This window comes from Hippocampus comes, unplaced genomic scaffold, assembly GCF_001891065.2.
Source record: "Hippocampus comes isolate QL1 unplaced genomic scaffold, H_comes_QL1_v1.1 scaffold158, whole genome shotgun sequence".
Classification (NCBI taxonomy): Eukaryota; Metazoa; Chordata; class Actinopteri; order Syngnathiformes; family Syngnathidae; genus Hippocampus; species Hippocampus comes.
The window spans coordinates 3,910,210-3,926,327 of NW_017805548.1; the positions used below are offsets into that span (position 1 = coordinate 3,910,210).

Below are 16,118 nucleotides of genomic sequence, written 5' to 3' on the forward strand. Positions count from 1 at the left end.
TGTACACGGAGCTTTAACGGCGACATCGAGCTTTTTCATGAAATCCGACACAAGCACAATGGTTCCTCTTTACTGTTTCCTACTGGGGACACCGTCAGCTTTCTATCCAACCAGTCCCATCGAAACGTGTTTTTCAGATCCGCATCTATCTGATGCACTTTAGCTTCGTCGCGAGTCTCAATAACATTCGGCATTCGCGAGAAAGGGCTTTAGGAAGGCGAACACGGATTGGTTGTGATTTGCATTTGCCGATATAGCGACCAATCACAACAAGTAAGACATCATACACGTCCAATCGCAGGGCTGTTTACAATCGGAAGATGGAAAGACTGATCGGGAGAGCTCGTGAAAACTCGACGATAAGGTACCTGACCCCCTCGAAAATTTTCTCAACGGATTTAGAGGATTCACAAAAATGATCAATTTAAGAAATAAAATGGCGGATTTCCGCATATCCGCGGAAAATTGCCATCACTGAATTATTGCTCAAATGAATATCAAGAGGGGAACAAAATGATTGCAAAATGTCACCGTTATTTACTACGAATGACAATTCGAGATTTCAGTACAGATTCAATCAAGGATCATGGAAATTGACACAGATGATTTGTTTTCGTGGGCCACATAAAATGACGTGGCAGGCCGGATTTGGCCCCCGGGCCTTGACTTTGACACGTGATCTATTGGATATTTCGTCTGTTGGACTACGGTGTGTGTTTATTTCATTTTTTTAAACTGATGGAAGTGGAGGTAAAATAAATTTGACGGACTGATGATTACAGGATTGTTTGGCTTGAAATATAGACGGACTGACGATGATGGATAGGTGTGCAGGTCGCTGACGAATGACAAATGACAGCAAAATGTACACACGCCCACCTCCGGTCTTTTACATGCTCTTAAAGTAACAATAATAATAATCACAATATTAATAACACTCTGCTCATGTTCCAAGTGTTTCGCAGGGCACACAATTGCATAAATATATTTCACCTCAGCTTGTACTCTTGATTATTTTGTTTTAAGAGCAGCAGTTCTCTGATGTCCTCCGGTGGATTCAAACCATGAAGTTTTGCCCGGTCCCATCTTTGAAGCCTGCTGATACCTAGGGCAGGAAACATGTATGATCATTAAAAAAAAAAAAAAAAAAAAAAAGAATGCTTAGCAAATCAGGATGCAACATTTTTGTTTTTTTACATCCTGAGTGTTTTCGAGAGTGGTTTACTCAATGAGTCTTTCGTTTCATCCTTCCTCAGGGGTGGTACCAGCTCATTCTTTTTGCCAGTGCAACATGAGAAGTTATACGGAGGAACATACTTTCTCATGTGCGAGCATCGGTTCATGTGGACATCCCACATGAACATGCATAAAAGACAGCACCATGAAAAAAAAAATACGGGACATTGCACACAACATGACAGACCATTTAAAAGTGGTAAATGTGTATTTTACTACAGAATGAATGAATGATCCTTGACCTCTGTTGAATGAGAGAACATTTTTCAGTTAAATTACGCTGTCTCGTTGCGGTGTCATTTATTAATCATTCATTATCTCTTTTTTTTGATGCAAGATAACTATCACACATACTAGTTTTGTAATTTTTCGAAACTGCCAGCGTGGGCACGATTTTGTACACCTTCTTGGTAACTGCACTTGCCACTTTTGCAATGTTATCATCCATGAAATGTCTTCTCTTTTGTCTTCATGATGTAAGGCAGTGACTAGTGGCTGCCAAAGCGTGTCGCCCTCCGACTGTCTTGTTATTTAAGTTGATTAGCACTCTTTTACTCCCTGTTGGGTCCAGGTGGTGTAGCCTGAATCTGCGCGGGGACGCACATCTTGTTTGCAGTCTGTTTTCGATTTTTGAAAGATGAGAGTGCCTCCCATGATCTTCAATTCTATATTATTAATTTAGTTCTTGTTTAATTAATCTTGTATTTAATGGTTATTTAGTTTGTGGTACCTGTAATGAGATTGCAGAAATTATTTGAAGTATTGGCTGTGATTTGAGCTCCTGAGTTATCAAGTGTTTTATGTGGTACTTTAAATTTGAGTGCTTTTACTTGTCTGACCAAGTCTGGGATGCCATCCTCAGTTGAGCCAACTCTCCACTCAAGATCAATGACCTATTCTCCAAGCATATGGTAAGTGAGAGATCTATTTTTCCTCAGACTAGCTCCAAGTTGGTTCAGTTGATGTCCAAATATGAAATCATGTCGAGTTTCATTTGGTGCGTCCATGTCCAAGACAGTTTAACGAGTAATTTGCTCAACAGCTGTTGTGGGAACAGCAAATTCTTCCACTCAATGTGAAGAGATTGAGTCTCTGCTCTCTAACTACAAACATATAAAATTAGCGTTTAATTTACCACAGGTGTTCCATAAGAGTGCAGCAAATATTTGTGTGGAGATAATTCATTTGATCACCATCGGAAGAAATAGTTGAGCCAGCAGACTGCAGATTGATGCAGCAGCAGCCATCTTGACTCGAGCATAAAGCTAGAAGCCTTCCATTAAACTCAATAATCTGTTCATTTAAGAATTACACATTATTTAATGAGGGCTTTACACTGCACCTTTTTACCTTTTCTGACCCGCTAGTCTGTGACCACTTCATGGGACATTTGTCTGCAATATTTTGATGAATACGCATTCCAAGGCATGAATAAATATTACAGGGTTACCTGTACTAGGCCCAAATCTCCAGTCCAGGTCAAACTGTATCAGTTTCTGTTGCTCTTCATGTTGACGTATTGAAGTTTCAGCATCTGTTCAATATACAGTACAGAAAATTCTGAAAGAATTCAAGCATAACAAGGTCATATTCATACCGAATGCAGAACGAACTCCCTGGCCACTCCTTTTTGAACACTGACAGCAGAGATGACAAACTCATTTTTGTTGTGGGCCACATCATTTTCCCTCGGAGGGCCATTCTGATTGTGAACTCATAAACAGTATACATTGGGGAGGAGATGGGCATCTTCATTTCTTCTCATCTCCATTATTTTCTTTTATCTTTTTACGTTTACTGTGTTCAGACAACCCGCTCGCTTGCGTGACCTGATTGTTTACAGTAGGGACCAGCTGTTAGCTTAGCGGGCTAACAGCGCGCTACTGGCCGGCGGCAAACCAGACATTCCCCGTGAGTTGAAGAGGAGGAAACAGGGCTGTCGGGCCGGGAAGGAGCGGCTAAGAAGGAGGAGAAGATATAGACATGTCCTCCCTTCCATCATCATGGGGAACGTAAGATCGCTCCCGAACAAGATGGACGAGCTAGCTGTGCTAACCCGGCATTAGAGGGCGTACCGCGAGTCTACCCTGCTGCTATTCACGGAGTCATGGCTGAAAGCAGTTACTCCGGACACACACGCCGAGTTGGAAGGCTTCCAACTTGTACGTGCAGACAAGATGGCAGGGAGTGGTAAGAGGAAAGGAGGGGGACTGGTTGTGTTTGTGAACGATGGATGGTGTAACCCTGGGCACATCACTATCAGGGAGCAACTCTGCAGCCTGGACATTGAGCTGCTAGCCATTAGCCTCAAGCCGCACTACCTCCCGAGGGAATTTTCACACGTTATAGCTGTGACCGTCTGTGTACGTTCACCCGTCAGCTAATTATAGCTGTGACTGTCTGTGTACGTTCCCCCGTCATCTAATGGCGATGCAGCATGTGATGCTTTGATGTCGGTAGTGAACAGGCTGCAAACACAGAGCCTCAACGCCCTTCTGATCATCTCGGGGGACTTTAACCACGTCTCTCTATCATCCTCACTCCCTACCTTCACTCAGTATGTGACCTGTGCCACCAGAGACAATAAAAGTTTCGACTTGTTTTATGCCAACACCAAGGAGGCATATACACCCCACCCCCTGCCCCCTCTTGGAAGAGCGTACCACAACATGGTGCATCTCCAGCCTGTGTACAAACCCCTTGTACACAGGCAGCCAGCTATGACCTGCATGGTCAGAAGGTGGACCATGGTGGCTGAAGAGGCTCTGAAGGACTGCTTCGACTCAACCAGGTGGGACGTCTTCAGTGAGGTTCATGGGAGAACATTGATTCACTCACCAACACAATCACGGACGACATAAACTTTTGTGAGGAGAACACCGTACCCAGCAGGACTTTGCGGTGTTTTTCCAACAACAAACCGTGGATTACTCATGTCGAGAAACAGAGAGGAGCTGAAGGATGTGCAGATCCAGCTGAGGAGAAAGATCAGAGAGATGAAAGAGGCCTAAAGGGTTAAAATGGAAAGGCCTGAAAAGAATTTCAGGCCACAAAAGCCCAAACATGGAGACTGTGAGGGACAAGGATTGGGCAGACGAGCAAAACCGTTTTTTTCAATTGGTTTGACCAGACATCTGGTGCTCTCCTCCTCACATGACTAGCTTCCAACACCGAGCAACTGCCCTCTCAGCCAAGCCCCCTCATCTTCAACCCCCAGTCTGTCTCCTCCTCCTGGCTCCTGCCTGTCTGTCACTACAGAGCAGGTGAGGAACCTACTGAGGAAGATGAAGGTGAGGAAGGCAGCAGGTCCGGACAACATCAGCTCCCGGCTCTTCAGGACCTGCTCCAACCAGCTGTGTAAAATTGTCCAGCACATGTTCAACCTGAGCCTGAAGCTGGGCAGAGTTCCACGGCTGTAGAAAACATCGTGCCTGGTCCCAGTGCCTAAGACCCCCCGAAGGAACTCAACAGCTACAGACCGGGGGCGCTGACGTCTCACCTGATGAAGACGCTAGAGAGATTCGCCCCCGCCTACCTCCGACCGCTGGTGAGCTCGTCACTGGACCTGCTGCAGTTTGCCTACCAGCCCGGCATCGGCGTGGAGGACGCCATCATCTCTCTCCTCCATTCTGCATTGTCACACCTGGAGAAAGCTGGGAGCACTGTGAGGATCACGTTCTTTGATTTCTCCAGTGCCTTCAACACCATCCAGCCCAACCTGCTGGGGGGCAAGCTGCAGCACACCGGAGTGGACCACCACCTCATATCATGGATTACAGATTATCTCACAAACCGTCCACAATACGTGAGGGCACAGGGCTGTGAGTCGGACAGGCTTCTCTGCAGCACTGGGGTGCCGCAGGGGACTGTCCTGGCTCCATTCCTGTTTACTCTCTGCACCTCAGAAGTTCAGAAGTTCTCTGATGACTCCGCGATCGTCGGCCTCATTACGGACGGAGATGATCGGGAGTACAGGGGACTGACAGCGGACTGGACTGGTGCCTGCAGAACCACGTCCAGATCAACCCCAGGAAAACTAAGGAGTTGGTTGTGGATTTCTGCAGGAAACTGTCTTCACCTGCACTGATGAACATCCAGGGTACGGACATAGAGAGGGTGACCTCCTACAAGTACCTGGGTGTTCTTCTCAACAATAAACCAGACTGGTCTACCAACACTGACACTCTGATCAGGAAGGGGGAGAGCTCTTCCTGCTCAGAAAACTGAGGTCTTTTGAAGTTCAGGGGTCACTCCTTAAGACCTTTGACTCTGTGGCGGCCTCAGCCATTCATTATGGCATAGTCTGCTGGTCAGGCAGCATCTCAGCCCGGGACAGAGAGAGACTGGACAGACAGGTCAGGGGGGCCAGCTCTGTCCTGGGCTGCTCCCTGGACACTCTGGAGGAGGTGGGCAACAGGAGGATGCGAGCCAAGCTCAAAGCTATGACCTCCTCCCACCACCTGCAGGCCACCCTGACAGCACAGGGCAGCTCCTTCAGCCAGAGACTGATTCACCCACGCTGCAAGAAGGAGAGGTACCGCCGCTCATTCCTGCCGACTACTGTCAGGCTATTGACTAGACAGACTTGACCTGAAAACCTGCCCCCCCCCCCCCCCCCCCCCCCCCCCCGGTCATCCGTAAAGTGGATAAGCAGGCAGCGTTGTGGGATGAGAGAGAGAGAGAGAGAGAGAGAGAGAGAGAGAGAGGTCAAATTATCGTGTTCATTGCGAATAATTAATTACAATCATATTTAGTGTGTCATGTTTTTTTATCGTGTTAATCTAAATTTTAATCTCAGGACTCAGCAGCTATGCTGACTTCATGCCTCGTACGCGGGGTGTTCTCCTCGAGTTTAGTTTGGCGAAGAGCTTTGCTATGGCTCCCTCAATTGCTCACGCTTTCGGTGCTAACATTAGCCGTGGCTGCACTCGCGACTGGGTGTTTTGCATTGATGTAGGAGGCTAAACTTGAGCTGCTTCGGTGGGAAGCAAACTCCTTACAAATTAGGCACAACACTCTACCTTTATCAATAGTACTGTCAGGGTGTTTTTGGAATGTAAATTGTCCATTCATTGTGCCGAGAACTCTCACATGCTCCTCCATTTTCACCTCTCCACTCCTCACTGCTGCTTACTTAGCCTGCCCAACTCCAATGGGAGCCAATCATCTTATGCTAAACAAGCCCAAACGTAATGACAGCCAATCAATGTCTGCTTCAGGCTGTGACTGACAGTTGTTTCCCCACCCTCAACAACTCGAACACAGGAAGCCAACACATAAAAACAGATATTAGAAAAAGGCAACCCACCTACAGAAACAATAAAGTCAGCAATTAAAAGTTAGATTAACGCGATTAAAAAACATAGCACACTAAATATTACTGTAATGAATTATTCACAATTAACGTGATAATTTGACACCTCTACTAGGCATCACTGTCGTATTTAAATGTTAGTTTTAGTGTTGAGCTGACGTACAAAGAACGTAATTTCTGCTGGTACCGGATCGGCTCAGGGTCCTGCATCTGCATATGACGTCGAGCATGGCACAGTGTTTGGTTGGAAGGTCATAAACCATGGAAACACAAAGTGTGCGTGGTGGTCGTTTCATATAAAATTAAATAAATAAAAAAATGTTATACAGTTTGAAAAGTGTTAGTGGCGAGCATGGAGCTAACGCTAACATGGACACATGCACATAAAACTTCGCTTGTGTGTATGTAATAGTGCGAACTCCATGGGACAGGGTTCCCACTCTTCCACTTGCTTTTTATTTCTGGGCCTTTTTTGGACTTTTGAGGGCTAATTTAGCCATTTTTTAAGGACTTTTTCTCCATTCAGCAGGGTATTCACTGTGGATTTAATGAACAGACAGGCACATATCATTGAGCTGGTGTTCAAATCATTGCTGCCAAAGGAAGGGCACATCTTTATTTTTAGGGGCAATCAGCTAACCTGTTATTTGACATACTATATGTAAAATTGGCCTGAAATGACCCGAAGTAATGACGTGATAATCATCGGAACTGATCGGAGACAGCGGGAAAAGCAGAGCGGGAACCAGGAAGGCATGTAGACATTTTTATGAACTTTAAGGACCCGTGGGAACCCTGTGGTAGCGTCTTATCAATCATTTTCCCCATTCTTGTGCGTGTGTTACGTCAGGTCTGGTGCTTCGGAGCACCTGGCTCCGGTGACAGCTACACTGGCATGTTGTTTATCTGTCTAAACGTGTATTCAGCAGTACAAGTGAAGGCAGCAGCGGCAGGTTGTTTACATCTGTGGTTTACACATGTATTCAAGCTGGTGCTGGGCCGCTATAGTCCAGGTGCTCCGAAGCTGTTAGCCTTTGAATGAGACAGACCTAACTATTTAGCAAGGAGGTAGTGCTAACACATACAGCATCCATATCAAACTCCCGCGGGCTGCACTAACATTAAACTTTCATATCACTGCGGGGGCCTCAAACTATGCGGCCCGCAGGCCGGCAGTTTGAGAGCTACGACCTACTGTATATATGAGTACACAAAATGGCCCTTCCAATATTTATATCCCCGTGACTGTCCATCCATTTTCTAATCTGTCTATCCGTGCGAGGCTCCCAGCCACATCGGGCTGTAGGCGGCGAACACTCTGAACTGGATGCCAGCCAATCACAAGGCACACATCAAAGACGGGCTGTAGGCGGCGAACACTCTGAACTGGATGCCAGCCAATCACAAGGCACACATCAAAGACGGGCTGTAGGCGGCGAACACTCTGAACTGGATGCCAGCCAATCACAAGGCACACATCAAAGAATAACCATCTGCACTCACAGTCACACCACACACACCACAATTTAGAGTGTTCCATTCACCTGTCATGCATGTTTTGGGGATGTAGGGAGGAAACCAGCATACCTGGAGAAAATCCAAGCAGGCACGTGGGAGAACATGAGCCAGATTTGAACCCTGCACCTCTGCACTGTATGGTGGACGTGCAAACCAGTCGACCACCGTGCCGTCTCCCCCTGTACCTAAAGACTAGTAAAGTCTTGCTTTGCTGAATTTAAGAACAACTTGTTCTGCCATCGCAAATTGAACACCGGAGTTTGACATCAAAATGACAAGAACCACTGTTTGCAAAATTTCTTGAGAACTAAGTTCTGAAAAATTTAACATATTATTAAAAGATTCTAAAACAGCCATTTAACTTGACGGAAAAAGCAGACGAATAGGAAAAGTATACGGACTCTGTGGTGGAGGAGCTAGCGTCTCATCCCGCTTTGCCACTTTTCTTGCCTTCTTCACCACCTTGAATGAATCAGTTATAAGTCCATTCTTGGTGGTCATGTTGACGGCTGATCTGTAACACACAAACGGAGTGGCATAAGACAATTCAATTCGACAAGAAATGGTGGTATATTTGCCATTACTCCGTCGTGGTGCACCCTGGACTCTGTTGACTCGTGCCTAGTACCAGTCGCTGGCTCTGCCATAACACCACGGCATTACTGCCATTTGCGCCTCCTTTGACGAGGGGTTCAGCTCCAGCTCTGCTGTTTTCATTGTATCTACTCCATTTTGGTTCCATCTTAAGGAAACAGTATTTCTTTCCACTACTATGCGGATGACTGTCAGATCTATGTCCCGCTGAGCAAAAAAAGTTGCTTTCTCATTTAGGCCACTTTTATCCTGTCTCGAGGAAATCAAGGCCTGGATGGCAATAAATTTCTTGAATTTCAATTAAAAGAAAAGAGAACCAATGGTGTTTGATCACAGTGGCCCATGTACATCCCATCCAGCGGACTTGGGACACATGGCTCCTTATTTTAAGTCAACAATCTCATTTGGACCGGCAAATTGGTGTTGTTGTTCAATCTAGCTTCTTTCATATTAGGCCACTGGCTAAAGTAAAGCCTCTCCTTTTTCAAGAGCACTTTGAAACAGTAATTTATGCTCTTGTCACATTTCGGCTGGATTATTGTCATGCGCGTTACTTTGGAGTCAGCCAATCCTCCATTAGGCATCTCCAGTTGGTCCTGAATGTTGCTGCTCGCCTCTTGACTAGTACTCCTAATAGGGAGCACATAACTCCTACGCTGGCATCCCTTCACTGGCTCCGTCAACATTTTAGAGTTATTTTTAATATTCCACTATTTGTTTTCAAATCTTTAAATGGCCTCGCCCCACATTACTTCTCTGAGCTCCTCCACTCCTCCGCACCTGCCCGGTCTGCGGACTGCTGTGGAATATTGATCAATGACAATTGTTCAAGTATGTACAGAGCTGGAGCTACAATGATCATTGTGGTAATACTGTTCCATGTGCAAAATTGCAAAAGGCCTCTATATATTTGAGTTATGGTTTAGGGAGTTAATGGCGAGAGGGAGGAAGCTGTTGAAATAGTCTGCTGGTTTTGGTGCGCATGGTTGTCTGAGGGGAGTAGCTGGAAGAGGTAGGCAAGGTGCGGGGGTCCAGTAGGATTTTCTGTGCCCTTTTCTTGGTTCTTGCGGTGTGCAAGTCCTCGAGAGTGGGTATGGCAGTGCCAATGATTTTTCCCGCAGTCTTAACAGCCTGTTGCAAGCAGATTTTGTCCTTTTTTTTGGCGGCCCCAAACCAAACTGTGATGGAGAAACACAGGACTGATTCGATGACGGCTGTGTGGAACTGTCTCAGCAGCTCCAGTGGCAGGCCATGTTTCCTCAGAAGCCTCTGCTGGGCCTTTTTCAGAAAGGACTTGATGTTCGCATCCCACTTCTTGTCCTCAGAGAACCGTGAGTTCCAGGAACTTGAGAGTCTCGATAGTTGACACAGGGCAGCTGAATAATGTGAGGGGCAGCTGGAGCGAAGGATGTTTCCTGAAGTCCACCATCATCTCAACAGTCTTGAGCGTGTTCAGCTCCAGATTGTGTTGGCATCTTTTTTTCTTTCGCCATCTTATTCGTCGAAGGATTAGCTTTGAGCTAATGACTGAGCGGGCTGATTCAAAAGGGGGCGTTAACTGTTTCCACAGCAACGGCCAGCGTAGGCCAGTATCATCTAATTAAAATCGCTCCTGCCACCAACTGCAGCCCTGAACAGGACATGAGCAGTGAAAAATTGATGGATGGATTAAACAAGTGAGAATATTTTGTTTTATCTGCGAGCCAGATGTAATCATCAAAGAGCCACACCTGGCTCGCGAGCCATAGGTTCCCGACCCCTTTGCATTAGATTGGTCACTAATTTGTATCATTAATAGTCCCGTGTGGGGACTGACCACATTTGAATACAGTAAAGAAGAATTCAGTGATGGTATATCTAAAAATGAGGTCAGTTTTAAAAGGGGCTGAGGGTGGAGGGTGGAAGCAAGTTAATGCAACCACTTACCTTTGTAGCTGATGGCTGTAAAATTAGATCTGAAAATGTGATTGTGTCGGCAACCTGCTCTCCTCTCAGATTTCACAATATCAATAACTTCAGTCAGTCCATAAAGCATTATAAAATGAAGAGAGTATGCAATAGCCACTATACTTCCGTCTTTACATGAGCCTTTTATGTCTTTTATCCAAATGGAAAATTAGGAGCCACTTTGAGTCTATATCCTTTGTCTCGCAATATTTGGATAGAAAAATCCGGAGCAAAATCAAACTGTTCTTCCGGTCAGTCTGAGCATTACTGTCTGATCTGCGTAAGTACATTAGCAAAACAACCATACTTGGAGAGTTAAATAATTTGCATAAAAGTTTCGAAAATACAACTCTATATTGATACGCACAGGGGCCCGAGGCCAGATCAAACCCCACACCTCTGCATTGTGAGGCAGATGTGCGAACAAGTTGTCCACCCTGCCGTCAGGATGAAATTTTTAATGCAACACCAAATCTGTTTGAAAGGTCAAAATTTCAGATTTCAGAGAACTTTTATTTTAAAATGCAACATCAGATCCTAATGAAAGTACAGTCATACCTCGGTTTTTCAACCATAATCCGTTCCAGAAGGCTATTCGAAAACCGATTTGTTCGAAAACCGAAACCTCTTCTTCTTCTCCTTTCGGCACGTCCCTATTCAGGGGTCGCCACAGCGAGTCAGCAACCTCCATCCGCCCCTGTAAACCGTCCTACCAACTCGCATGGTCGTCTTGGCAAAAGTTTTACGCCGGATGCCATTCCTGACGCAACCCTCCCCATTTCTCCGGGCTTGGGACCGGCACTGGGGAACAGTGCACCCCCAGGGGAGGGCACTGCCCCCCAGCGGCTGGGTTCGAAAACCGAAACCACGCTCTTTTTAAAAAAAAAATCTTTATTGAACACGTCTGTGCACAATGGAACGCTACACAAGGAAGCGTCACTTCCTCGTGTAAGGAAGGCGAGAGGAGTCAAGTGACGCATTCAAGTGCGCTCAGTTTGTTCGAGAACCGAAATTCGGTCGTCTTCCGAGATAAAAAAACTCGAAATTTTTAGTCGAAAACCGATTTGGTCGAGAACAGACACGTTCGAAAACCGAGGTTTGACTGTACTCTGGTTGAAATTTTTGGGTAGCCTTGTGTGGGCGCGGGATAATGAAAATTGAATTTTTAATAAATTTTTAAAATCTGGTGTAATTTTAGTCATTGAGCATAGTTAACATTAGCTGCTGTTTCTATCTCAACTTCAGAATGTTTTTTGGTGCAATTCTGAGACTGTTTGCATTATCCCTGGGTGAACTAATGGTTGCCTGACCGCAGAATAGTTATTTTATAAGATTTTTTTCAATCCAGGGTGGCCCGGTGTTCCAGAGGTTAGCACGTCGACCTCACAGTGCAGAGACCATGGGTTCGATTCCGGCTCGGGCCTTCCTGTGTGGAGTTTGCATGTTCTTCCTGTGCCTGCATGGGTTTTCTCCGGATATTCCGGTTTCCTCCCACAGATGGCTGGGATAGGCTTCGGGACGCCCCGTAACCCTTGTGAAAATACCTGGATCAGAAAATGGATGGATGGATGGATGGATTTAAAATCCAAACCACTGACGTGCATGCATTTGTTGGATAGCTTTTATTTTTAAGGTGGCCTACTCCGGTTGCTGTCGGCATATTACCATAACACACAGTATTTATAATTGGTGTGGTGGCTGGCTTGACTTCATCTTTGCGTGTGGAGGCTGGTTTGACCGCAGTTTTATTGCCGTGACAGAGACGTGGCACAAACAGCATGATCCACAACTGAATCTGGACATCAATGGCCCTCCTTCCCAGGTACGGCAATTGGCATACACTGATCACGCACTGCGTGTAGGGTACCAGCAGCCTGGGAGCATCAAAAAAACAAAAGCAAAAATCAAGCTCGTTAAAAAAAAAAAAAAAAAAAATCATACTAATAGGAATTATAGTAATAACAGTATATAGGATTTCTAATATAGTCTTTTTATGTATGTTAATAACTATATGTAGTACAAAAATAATGTAGCCTCATTTACGCAAAAACAGATTAATCTCCTGTGCGGACCTTTCGTCAGTCAAGCTTTGGTGCCCGTCCATTCCTCGCTCTTACATTCCCTAGTTCCTGACCAAAAACATGCTGTACCTCAAGAAATGCTCGTGCTGACTGCGTTATTCAAGCTCACCAAAAACAACCCAAAATGCTGTTGTGGAAAAGTTGTGACGTGCACGTTGATTATGCTATGAAAATTAATAAATATGGATGGAGATATGGGCGATGACGAGATAAAGTTGTTTTATATGCAACGACTATGGCGACATATTTGAGAGGTTCATAGAGCAAGAGCGACATCTATTGGTGAAACTGTAATTTGGGAAAAAAATCGATCTTAAAGCTGTGTGAGATTTCTTCCTTTCATATTTACTAGTTTCACATTATGTCCAGAATATTTATGTAGTGGACTAACATTCCTTGTCTATTAAGGTAGAATACTGAAAATTTCATGTACTTGTGTTTTAAATATAGGCCAACATAATAGGGGTGTTCACACGGCAAGATTTGCTCCAGTGCTACACCGGCGCTGCGCCAGTAGAGCGTTCACACATGCAAATTTGCTCCGGCGTAGCCCCGGAAAACAGCTTACACCGGAGCAAAAATTTGATCCAGAGCAAATGCTCGTTTGCGGGGCAGCACCAATGTAAAATGGTACGTGTGAACGCTACAATTTGCTCCGGAGCAAATGCTCGTTTGCGAGAGGGGAGTAGCCTCGCTACGCATGAGAAGAGTTGATTACGTACGGCGAGAATGCCTTGCTTTCGCGCTCTGTCTGACTTCTGTCATGTGTTTGTTTAATAACAAGACACAAGACATGGCTGGTAACGTAGCAAGCACCTCTTGGGTTATACCATCTCAACTAGAACTGGGGGGGGGAAATAGTCCCCAAACGTCATCTTTCCTTTTGTAGGAGACTGGACTGTCTCGGAGTTGTTTGTGTAGTTTGTTCCTTTGTTGTGTATTCACAACCCCCCGCACCCCAAAGAATTTATTTTGTGATTTCCTCTCTTGATTTTTCTGTTTGGCGCATTACATTTTTGCTTTTCTGAGTGTCATTGAAGTCATCGTTGATTTACGTTTTCGGGGGCGGTCACTCTCGAGCAGAAGGCACGGAGACCGAGAAGGAGAAGGACGTGCCTGTACAGTAGTTGCTTGAGTTGTGTATACGTTTTAAAAAGAACCAACTCAACAGCTCATTTGTTTTCTGTCGTTTTGCTCCGCTGCAGAAACTGCCGTGTGAATGCAAGTGGAGCTGCACCGACGCTGCGCCGGTGCTAATACGCTCAGGGGCTTTGTACATGTGAACGCTCCACAAAATTTGCTCCGGTGTAAAATGTATCGCAACAAAATACATCGGTGCAGCGCCGGAGCAAATGTGTGCCGTGTGAACACCCCTAATAACATAATTTCGAAAATGTTTGTACCAAGTTTCAAAACTATATTTCACTGTAGAACCCTTGGATATTTTGTCTTGTATTTTTGATTACATGATCAATACTTCAAGATGTTCAAGGAGCAACACAAGTCCAAGTGAAAGTTTCAGATGATCAACCATGTTTATTTGTTAATAGTAGAGGCATTCTTAAAAATTTGTTATTTTTATTTATTTGAGTATTTGGTGCCCTTCTTAGTGTTTAGAAAGACTTAATTATTATGATTGATCCCTTACAATATTTTTGAAACATTATTATTTTTTAAAATGAAGCAAAACTGATAAATACTCAGATATTGTTCATTTCTGTCAGGGGTGGTGTGGAGGTGTGGGGGGCACCACAAAGCATTTATGCTTAGGGCACCAAATGGATAACACAGCCCCAGATCCTTACATCGAGATTGTACCTGTCTCCTGACACTCCTTTCACAAAAAGAAAAAAAAAAACGTTTACCCATATTTTTATCATTCTCGTGACATTTCATCCGAAAGCTAATGTTGACATCGCAACTCGGACTATTGTGGAGACGGTACACAAGTTGCAATGCATCGCTGCGGTCAAGCCATCCTCCACTCGCAAAATTGAAGTAAAGTGAGCCGCCATTGCGATTGTGAATACTGTGCATTACGCTAATCTGCCGTCAGCGAGTGGCATTGGGCACCTTCAAAATAAAAGCGAGTAAACTAATGCATGCACATCAGTTGTTTGGATTAAAAAAAATACATAAAAATATAAGATAAGTAATTTCCTGGCTGTCGAGCAACGATAAGTTCACCCAGGAAGAATAAGAGCTCTCAGAACAGCATCAAGAAGCGTTCTCAAGTGGAGATAGAAAATAGTCAATGGTAATTCTACATGTTATGTTGATGGTTTTAAGTTATCATACATTTGCATATTATTAATGATGAATTGATTCTGCTTGCAATGCAGAACGGTTATGCCTGCTATTATATATTGATTATGCTTGCAATGAAGAACGCTTTTGCTTTTAATAAAGATATAATTATGCTTTTCATAAAGATATGCTCACATTTATAATAAAGAATGCTAAGTGCACTGTGTGACAGTTGAGGGACGCAACCACCTTTCAGAGAAAACCCAATTGTTTTGAACAATTGGGTTGTTCAAGATTCAATTGAGTAAAATTGCTTGATGGTTTGTTTGTTTGTTTGGTTGGGTTTTTTTTTCACTTTACCGTCTGGAACATGTATATGTTGTCATTTTGGAAAATATGAATCAAATTTGAATTAGAGCTCGTTATGTCCATGCTGCATGGCTGAAACATTCTGACTTGCTGGTAGACATAATAGCTTGTACACCTGACAAATTACCAAAGGCCTCTGCACTTCTTACATGCGTATACATTGATATAAATGGTATTTGGTATTTGAAACTCCATGGAGTATTTGAACACTGGATATTTGGAGTTGTTTAAAACTCTCAGTACAGTATATTTGGAGTTGTTTGAAACTCTGTAAATTTGGAGTTGTTTTTAGTTCTCATAACTTCAAGGTCAGGGGTCCCCAACCACCGGTACCGGTCCGCAGGGCATTTGGTACCGGGCGGCACAGAAAGAACTTTCCTTTTCCATTTTATTTATTTCGGAATACGAAAGATGTTTTATTTTGAAAAATTACCGGATTCTCCGTTACATCCGTCTGTGTCACGCTTGACTCACGTCAAGCCACGCTTCTCCGTCACATGACAGATTACGCTAAAAACAAAACGCTGGAGCTCGCAAAATGAGTAAAAAAACTGCTGGAGATCGCAAATGACGGCGGCCTTAAAAGTACATTCGAGACAATTGGATTAAAGTTATGGCTGAATACTCTGAGATCGCCACAATAGCACTGTTCCTATTTCTGACATTCTACCTGTGTGAGGCGGGGGTTTTCTGCAGCAACGGCGACTAAAACAAAATTACAAAGTAGACTGGACATAAACCACACACTTGAGGTGTCATTGTCTCCGATTACCCCGAGATGGGACCGTCTGGTTGCAGAAAATCAAGCTCGG

At 44.5% G+C, this 16,118-nt stretch overlaps 1 protein-coding gene across 3 annotated transcripts in view; it reads right to left on the reverse strand.

The window, feature by feature from the left end:
* The window catches only part of pold4 (DNA polymerase delta 4, accessory subunit), a 27,128-nt gene that overhangs the window by 8,469 nt on the left and 2,541 nt on the right, over positions 1-16,118 (reverse strand). The window contains exons 1-4 of one of the 3 annotated variants that reach the window (XM_019879726.1): positions 8,668-8,825; positions 8,470-8,582; positions 2,687-2,770; positions 994-1,105 (exon numbers count right to left, since the gene is read on the reverse strand). In XM_019879726.1, the coding sequence (XP_019735285.1) occupies positions 994-1,105; positions 2,687-2,770; positions 8,470-8,582; positions 8,668-8,810 (452 nt within the window). In that variant the 5' untranslated portion in view covers positions 8,811-8,825. Of the gene's footprint in view, positions 1-993; positions 1,106-2,686; positions 2,771-8,469; positions 8,585-8,652; positions 8,826-16,118 lie in introns of those variants that run through there. The other 2 variants (XM_019879724.1, XM_019879727.1) reach the window with 2 other exon arrangements.